This window comes from Apium graveolens, chromosome 2 (genome assembly GCF_009905375.1).
Source record: "Apium graveolens cultivar Ventura chromosome 2, ASM990537v1, whole genome shotgun sequence".
Taxonomy (NCBI): domain Eukaryota; kingdom Viridiplantae; phylum Streptophyta; class Magnoliopsida; order Apiales; family Apiaceae; genus Apium; species Apium graveolens.
The window spans coordinates 104,642,940-104,652,801 of record NC_133648.1 but is presented as its reverse complement, the minus strand read 5'-3'; the positions used below and the strand labels follow the sequence as shown (position 1 = coordinate 104,652,801).

At 32.5% G+C, this 9,862-nt stretch overlaps 1 protein-coding gene across 1 annotated transcript; it reads right to left on the bottom strand.

Moving 5' to 3' along the window:
• Nucleotides 1–752: 752 nt before the first annotated feature.
• On the bottom strand, nucleotides 753–2,886 carry LOC141691939 (uncharacterized). Its single transcript, XM_074496687.1, has 7 exons — nucleotides 2,780–2,886; nucleotides 2,632–2,719; nucleotides 2,383–2,542; nucleotides 2,165–2,295; nucleotides 1,837–2,053; nucleotides 1,625–1,727; nucleotides 753–1,392 (listed from the first exon to the last, which is right to left on the bottom strand). The coding sequence occupies exons 1-7, from the start codon at nucleotides 2,884–2,886 to the stop codon at nucleotides 753–755; spliced, it is 1,446 nt and encodes a 481-aa protein (XP_074352788.1).
• Between the last annotated feature and the right edge of the window lie 6,976 nt (nucleotides 2,887–9,862).

The following is a 9,862-nucleotide window of genomic DNA, read 5'->3' as shown; positions in this document are numbered from 1 at the left end:
ACCACATCCACCGCTCCCGTAAACAAAAAACATTCCACCTTTTTTTGTTTACATTATCAACAACTGCATTATATACATCCAGCTACCTTGAGTTCAGATTTTTATGAGCTTTTTTGTGATTAAGTCTCAATTCTTCTTTATTGTAGCTAGTTTCCTCAACAATGAGATGATTGACAAAAGTGTGAAAAAATCGTTCATCAGGAAATGGCATAATATGAAAATCTCTTAAGGACTTACCAACATCATTTAAGAACTTTTCAATCTCCGCACAGAAAAACAATGGTAAATGTGCTGACATCTATTAAATATAATAAAAGTAATACTACAAAGTAATGGACGTATCATGTATTTAATAATGATCACACACCTTCTAAAGCATAGTTTTTGATTTCATACTCAGACAATGTTAAATGAATGTTATCTGAAATCTTGCACCTCATATAAAGAACATCGTCTGACAATGCTGGCCAGTGTTTTTCCCATAGCGTAAGTGGATCATACACATAATAATTTGCCAGGATGTTAACAAACATAGCCCGAATTTGGATTGGCATAGCTGAGAATGCATTTTTCCAAAGCATCATGCCACTGCTTGTCATTATTTAACAGACCAAGAGCACCACATGCTTTCTTAAATGTATCATATGTAGTTCCATCACTAGTTCACAGCTGAGTGAAAGATAGAGCACATTTACATCTAAGTAACAACATTCGAAGATACAATCATTCACCAGTTGTTGCATGAACCTCTGCTAACCTCCCAACCACATCACCTCTTTGTCTAAGCTTCCATTTAGCAGTTTTTTTATCCATGTAAAATGGGTGGGAAAGTCGGAATACGTAAAATTTTGAGCTTGTGGAAATTCACTGTTAGCTACAAACCAAGCCTCTAGTTTACTTTTTTTGGAAGTAGTGTTATTGCACACATTCTCCAAATCTGTAGAACTCTGAAAATTCAAGTACTTCTGATTGGGAAAATGTATTGGTAAGCGTTCAACACTTGGGGAACGATGGTGATTGTCAAACCCAAAAATCTTCCAGGATGCCTCAGATGCACAAACATATCTACCATCAAGAAAATTCTTTACCTCATCCAAATTCTTCACGGATCTTGCAGTTTGTTCATTACCTGATTTGTTACTTTTATTCTTCAACAACATTGCAGCAATGTCATGACCCTTCAAACAGTACTTGAAGAGATATTTCAACGATCTTGAACTGTTGTAAATTTCCAGATTTATATGACACTGAAACCGCAACATAAGATCTCGATTGTATAGAACTACAAATTGATTGTCAAGGTTGATCCCTTTTTTGTTGATAACTCTACCAGTGTTACGCCTCCGATAAACAGGAAAACCATAATCGTCAAAATAGGTATTACCATTAAATCTGCAAAAAAAATTACATGCATCGACATTAATAATAAAATAGACTTATTACGGAACATATGTATCATTCTATTTATTCACATCTCTTTGGGAAATGACGCATGCATTTTCCTTTCACCATACGTGGAGATGTGTATAAGTCTTTACCATAGGGTCCATGCATCATGTAGTTTTTAACAGTTTCATATGCTATTGGATCAGAATTCTTATCTGGTATTTCAGTAGAAACCAACTGGTCAACCTTTTTAATAGAATTAGGTCTGCTTTCCGGGCTCAACCAGATTAGCATATGCACGTGTGGCAAACCACGCTTCTGGAATTCAATTACATGCATAACTGTGCAAAACATAAGTAAAGAAAAAATATGTCATTAAATCTATGCATGTGTAGATATGATTCAAAAAATTAAATGTAAAATTGTCGGTGTCCAATAAAATAAATTTACCTCCTATACACTTTCTAAAGTAGTTCTTCTTTTTAATCAAATATAATAGTTGATCAAGCTTCAGTTTAAACACGCGAGAAACAATATCCGGTGCATCAACATGATAAACATTGGGCAACAATTTAAGCATTTCTTGTATCTCTGGCCACTTTGAGTTGCAAGTCACGGTGAGAAATAACGATGGATGACCAATTGCACGACATATCGCCAAGGAATCCTTAAAGTATTGAGATATATATCATTGAGATCTAGTGAATGAAGCAGGCAGTATAACAGCTTTTCCAACGTGCATTGGATCATGGTCTCCTTTACTGAGAGCATCACATACAGAATTATACAAATCAACACGGATGGTAGTTTGATTCGTTGAAACCCAATCTAATCTATATTGTTCAATGGCAGCAGACTGATCCACAACGTATTGTTTCCACAAACGTCCGGCAAGGTGTGGCGTTAAAACTGATATTAATGACACGATGGTGAGAATATGCACTAATTCATTATGCATTTTATATTCTAATCACATTGCTTACTTCTAAAAAATACCTTCAGAAGTGCGTATCATAATCTTGTAACAATAATACTCTCTTAGTGAAACATGTCGCCTCTGTGTTGAGTCAGGATCAAGGTCTTCATCATCTAAATTCTCTATTTTAGAGTATTTATTGTTTATCAGAGGTATACGTTTATAATAACCCTTGGTTCCCTAAGGAAACAGTAATGGATATTGTAACTGCATGAAATATGGATCTGTTTCATATATTCTCTTCAATCCTTCTTGTTTGGATACACAACCGTGTCTCTAAAACCACCGGTATCCGTATCATCATTAACAATGAAAGCGACAACTTCATCAGATGGAGTAATATAGTTTGGTCTCCCGCTAGAAGATTAAGATGATATGAAGACTAACTTAAACTCATCCAGATCTTTATTTTCAAACCGATTTCGAGCCATGCGAAAAGCTTTGATTAACTCATTGTTCTTGTCTAACATACTTAAAAGTTCCTCGACAAAAAATGGATCAACATTGTCAGAAGCACCTCCCATTGTATTGATTCTATTCTCAACCTTATTATGCGTGTCGTATATGTATACCTAGCAAAATTTGGGGCAAGATCCATCCAGCGTTACTACAATCCTAACCAAATGATAGTTTTGACATTGTAAGAGAAAATAATATGGTGAACTACCTCTGTTTATTGAGTTATCAATCTTACCATCGGTGGAAGTGAATTGGAACATGCAGTTGTACACTCTTATGTACTGTTTAAAATGCCTCGATTTCTCACCACCAAGTAACAAAGAAGCTAGTGGTTCTGGTGGCGGTCTTTCTTTTGGCCAATGTATCTGACCATTCCGACAGCACATAGAAAATGTGGGCTCTTTACGCATACATGATTTATTCTTACGCTCTTCATTCCACATAGTAGCACCATATTTATTGCACAACTTTGATGGAGGACCAAGATCCATATATCCACGTCACAAATTCTGATTCAATATCACACGATCCAGGTCATCGTGGTACATATCATCAATTCCAACATTTGAATCACTGGACTCTGAATTGTCAATTTCAACCATATTTTCAAAATCTAAAATCAAATTCCTCTTCTCAGGAGATGCTTGACATTTATTCTTTCCTGCACTGTTTCTTAACTTTGGTTCATGGGGATTATGACATCTATGTAAATGAGACGTCCCAGGTTGGCTCATTCTCCCATCTTCGAAGACGGGATTAGAGTTTGAAGATGCGTCAGCGCTATTCACAGAGGACATACCAAGTCCTTTACGTTTCACATCTGCATAGTAAATAAATACTTGAGTACACATCTCCTTTGTTGAAGAAAGTGGGATTAATCAATTACATTCTATAAAGTTTTAAAAAAATTAGAAACAAAATATTCTAAAAGAAAACGTACTCATGGCATTTGTATACATCTTCTCAATATTAGGATCACGTAATCTACATTTCTTATCTGCAACAAAATACAACAATGGAAGTTAATTGTTTTCCCATCAAACAGAACATAAAATCTTACAATTTTATTAATAGGTAACACACTGTTCATATCTGAAGGCGTGGAAGATGGTTTTGTGTTCTTCACCGCTACACTGTTATTTTCTACACTTGTAATTCCCGATAAAGATGATTGATGAACAAAAATAAAATAAAATACAAAGTTATTAATATACATTATTAGTAATGAAAGAAACTAATTAGGGGCAATAATGAAATAGGAAATCATAACAACTTATTTAAAACATAATTATTAAAAGACAACATACATATGGGGTTTGTAAAAATCTTCTCAATATTGCAACCACGTATTCTACGTTTCACGGCTGCAACCAATAACACAATATAATGTTAAACATATAGCAAAGGCAACAGAACATACAAACTTCGTAATTTCAGTATCAAGTTATAATATAACGTACACGACGTATTGGTAATATCTGACAATGCATAAGCTCTTTCCATGTTCTTGGCTTTTGGAGTGTTATTTTCTTCAAGTGTAATACCCGAAATAGGTGAAATTGATACATTGCAAGGAGTGTTATTTGATCCACCAACAGATCTCAATCCCATACTTCTGCTCATACGTTTCAAATCTAGTAATCAACAAATATCACAGACAATAAAATTATACACAACAACATACATCTGCAAGGAACATTGGTACAGAAAGTGAACATCTGCACAGAATATTTGTAAAGAAACTACACATACCTGTGAAGGAATATCTGCTGCTTCTATTAGACGATACAAGAAAGTTAGAAGGTTTATGGGGGAATCACGCAAAACATTTGTCCCATTTCTGTAAAGGAGACCTAATTCCCACAACAAAATGCATATGTTACACATGAGTTTCAAAATTAATTTATGTAACAGATAAGATATGTACGATATGGAAAACTTACCAGATGATACTACATAACCTGGTGTCTGTTGATTTGAAACTGTAACATTGGGACTGATATTTTCTTGGGCAAAACAAATATTTCTACGCTTCACAACTAAGTTCATGAAACAAATATAAGAACATGATTCATATTCAAATCTAAATATAGAAAGACAAAGAAAAATACAATACCAGAAGAGTCATGAACATTCAAACTTGGGAAAGGCTGCAATTCAAAGAATTCAAACGTACTATTCAGTTGCTACAATCAGGGAGTGGGTTAAGTGTATATTAGGGTAGTTTCTAAAATGGGTTATAATGGATATAAATGTGAAAGATCCATGGATATGTGTATAATATAAAGTTTTATGTGTAAAAAAATAAAATGGGTCATGGATCATAGGTCATGGGTAAATTTATGGGTAAATCTTATATGGGCAATAGTAGCATTTAAGATTATATAAATATAAAAGACGAAACATTAAAAATTTTGGTACGGTACCTATTTTTTGGTACACGTTGAATTTACTGAATTATACTTATTTTACTTAAAAATTTTATTAGCCTTAGGAATGAAATTATAATAGAATAGGAAATAAAAATCGTTTTCAACTATAACACGTTACCTTTTTTATTTCTCTCAATTAAAACAATTTCTCTAAATATCACGGACACATTTATTTAATAAAATAGATTAATAACATTATAACCACTAATAACTAATAAACAACAACCACTAGAAGAACAACTTAGCATCATCATCCTTATTACTTCCTGATTACTTGACAACAACAACAATCTCATCTTATCATTTAAAACAATGCAAAAACCCTTTGTTCTTAAAACAATGCAAAAGTCAAAATATAAAAGACGAAACATTGAAATTTTTGGTACGGTACCGTTTTTTTGGTACACGTGGAATTTACTGAATTACCCTTATTTTATTTAAAAGTTTTATTAGCCTTAGTAATCGAATTATAATAAAAAAATAAAAATCATTTTCAACTATAACACGTTACCTTTTTTATTTCTCTCAATTAAAACAACTTCTCTAAATGTCACAAACAAATTTATTTAATAGAATAAAATAAAAATATTATAATCACTAATAACTAATAAATTACCTTTTTCAGCTACGTAATTGATTATTTTATTTAATTATTGTTTTAATTAAAGACTTTGCTAAGTTTCTTGACTTTAACAATCCATAAATTTTTAACTCCTTTACAAGAACAACTTAGTATCATCATCCTTATTCCTTAACAACAACAATTTCATCCCATCGTTTAAGATAATGCAAAAACCCTCTGTTCTTAAAATAATGCAAAAGTCAAAATCATATGCACCTCTAACCAGTAGTTGTCGTATATATATTTTGTACGGGTCCAATATAAAAAATATTTGTTTTATATAATTTTTTTCTATTAATGTAAAGACAAATCTCTACTATATTATAATAGATGAAACATTAAAAGTTTGGTAGTCGGTCGGTACTTGCTGAAATTACTTAATTAACCTTACTTAATTGTTCTAATTCTAATTATTGGGTCGATCAATTCTAATTCTAATTGATATTGAAGTCAACTTCCTTTGTTGCTTTACCAATTTCAATTCTATTTCATATCAAACTTTATATCATTATAATTTATATTGAATTTAACTTCTTCTACCAAATTAAATTTTAATTCATATCGAGTTCTATATCATCCTAATTTTTTACTTCGGGCTAAATTAAATTTAACCAAACTAAATATAATTATTAAGATTTGGTTGATATATAATATGACATGGGTTAAGATAAAATAATAATACTATTAGTCCTCCTAAAAAATTATACTAACGAACTAGGATAAACAAAATAATATATTTTAATTATTCATGATAAAAAATTACATTATACAATTGATTCAGACTAACACAAAACTAAAATAAAAATACAATTCGACCAACAAAAAAAACATATATACTAATTATTGAGTCTAAAACAAAATTATCTTATTGATCCGGAATTTAAAAAAAAAACAAAAAATAATTAGTTTGATTTGGTCGGTGTATTGGGCATCAGGCTAAAATAAAATATTATAAATCACTGATCCGAGACAAATCAAATTAATATTAAGTATAATTCGTGTCCTATTCATGTGCAATAAAAAATCAAATTTTATTTAAAACATATTTTTTTAAAATACACATAGAATTATCAATAAAACTATATTGTTCAATCAGTAATATTACCTTTTTCAAATATCTTTTATGGAGTTATAGTTAATCGATTAAGTAATCACCATGCTAAAATAATATGTTAGATATATTTGATAATGTCATGTGTAATATGATTTGTGTTTAGTTTTCAGATCTTACCTAACAGGACAAAACAGTACTTAACTGGAAATCAGTACTTATACTGAAGACAGAACTTAAGATATCAGAACTTAAGTTATCAGAAGATATTTATCAGGAGATAATATCAGGACTTAAGATGACTTTCAGATAAGGTAGACGGCTGATTGAAAGGAAAGAAGATCGAGTCTAAGACAGAAAGAAATATGCATGAAGAAGGAATTCTATGAAGAATATAATACTTGGAAGAAGAGATAACTAGTTGATATATTTTAGGAAGCAGAATTATATTCCATATCAATTAGAACATTATCTTGTAACTTTGTAGTATATAAACACATACATAGGGTTTACAATATAAGTGTTATCATTATCGAAGTTATTATTCTTTGTAACCCTAGCAGCTCTCGTGATAATTTGTTCATCACTGAGAGAGGACAGTTCCATATTGTAACAAAGTTTATTGTGGTGAATAAAATCTGTTTTATATTACTTGAGTTCTTATATTTGATTTGATTGTAGTAAACTCTGTATTCAACCCCCTTCTACAGTGTGTGTGACCTAACAAGTGGTATCAGAGCAATCTGTTAACACACAAACAATTTAAGATCCAAAAACAATCATGTCTGAAGAAGAAACTCCAACCAAGCCCACCAAAACTGAAGAACCTCCAAAAACCATAACCCATAGTCGATATGAGACTATAAGAGTTCCCATGTTGAAACCTTCTGAGTATTCCATATGGAATGTGAAGATGGCTATGTTTCTGGAAGCTATAGATTCAGAATATCTCGACAGGATTAATGAAGGACCACATATGCCAACCAAACTCTCCGTGGAAGTTGCAGGTCAGCCAGCAAAGTCTGTACCAAAGGAGAAAAGTGATTACACTGCTGAAGATATCTCATCGATTGTGAAAGATGCAAAGGTAAGACACTTGCTGCATAGTGCCATTGATAATGTCATATCAAACAGGATAATTCAATGCAAGACTGCAAAAGAGATATGGGATGCTTTGGAAATAAGGTGTCAGGGAACTGATTCAATCAAGAAGAACATGAAGACTATACTCACTCAAGAGTATGAACACTTTGACTCAAAGCCTGATGAGTCATTAACTAATTTATATGACAGATTTGTTAAACTCTTGAATGATTTGTCACTAGTTGACAAAGAGTATGATATTGAAGATTCAAATCTTAAATTCCTGCTAGCTCTTCCTGAAAGATGGGATTTGAAGGCCACAATAATAAGAGGCAACTATAATCTTGATGAAACAACTCTTGATGAAATTTATGGGATGCTCAAGACTCATGAACTTGAGATGGAACAAAGAAGCAAGAGGAATGGAAGAAAGTCAAGGACAGTTGCCTTTGTGGCTGAGGAGGAAAGTCCCAAAGTTGCTGCCTCAAAGAAAGGAAAGGGAAAAGCTCTCATCACAAAGTCTGATACTGAGTCATCAAGTTCTAATAGTGATGATGACTCAGAAACTGAAAGTATACCTGAGATAGACCCTAATGAAGAGATGATTAAGCTGTGTGCTCTTATGGTGAAAGGAATCACAAAGATTGCATACAGGAAATTTAGGAGAGGAAAGAAGTTTTCCAGGAAAGGTGCAAGTTCTGATAAGAAAGGGTTCAAAAAATCTGAAGGCAAAAGAGGAAAGTCTGACAGAGGAGATTACTCAAATGTTAAATGCTACAACTGTGGTGAGAAAGGCCACATATCTCCTGATTGCAGAAAAGGGAAGAGTGACAACGGCAAGGATATTGTCACAAAGAAGAAAAGCTGGTCAGATGCTTCAGATTCCGAGGATGAGGAAAACTATGCCTTGATGGCAAATGCTGATAGCAGTTCTGATACTGCTGACTTAAAGGTACCTCAAGCTACTTATGCCTTTCATACTGATGATATTACTGAGTTGAGAAGATATCTTAAAACCATGTTCATTAGTTAATAAGATCAAACTTTAACATGTGAAAGATTAACTTCTGAAAATCTTGCTTATAAAAAGAGGAATGATTATTTAGAAAAAGAGTTAGTCATGTTCCATCAAACTCAGAAAGATAGAGATGATGCCTTTTATGTTAGGGATGAAGTGCTAAAAATGAATGAATCTCTAAAAACTGAGTTAGAAAAGGAAAGAGAGATTATTAGGACTTGGAATAACTCTGGTAGAACAACTCAGGATATTCTTAGTAGTGGAAACTGGAAAGTGGGCTTAGGTTATGGAGATGATAAGAACAGTAAGGGAACTGTAGAAACTGAGCCTATAGTTGTTAAACAAAAACTAAAGGTAAATCCTGTTAAGTTTGTAACTGCAAAGTCTGATATTGAGAAATCGGAAGTTAAGGAGAAAGTAACTTCTGACAAACCTAAACAGGATAAGCCAACTAAAGTTAACATAGGCTTAATGACCAAGAAGCAGCTTAAGCATAAGCTGAAAGATGTTAAGAATGTAAACAAGGTAAAGCCACCTAGGAAAAATAGGAATGAAAAGGAAGGTGTGAACAAAAGTAACAATTATAAGCCTGTTCCTAATGCTCCTAGAAAAACATGTCATAACTGTGGAAATTCTAACCATCTGGCTTCTTTTTACAGGAAGAATAAGAACATAAACTCCTTACCTTCAAAATCAGGAGTTAAGAGTCAGTCTGTTAGATATAAGCCACAAAATCCTTGTTTTCATTGTGGTAGTTTATGGCATTCCATTTATACTTGTAAGGAATATCATAGTTTGTACTATGATTATTATCAAATAAAACCTTATGTAAAGA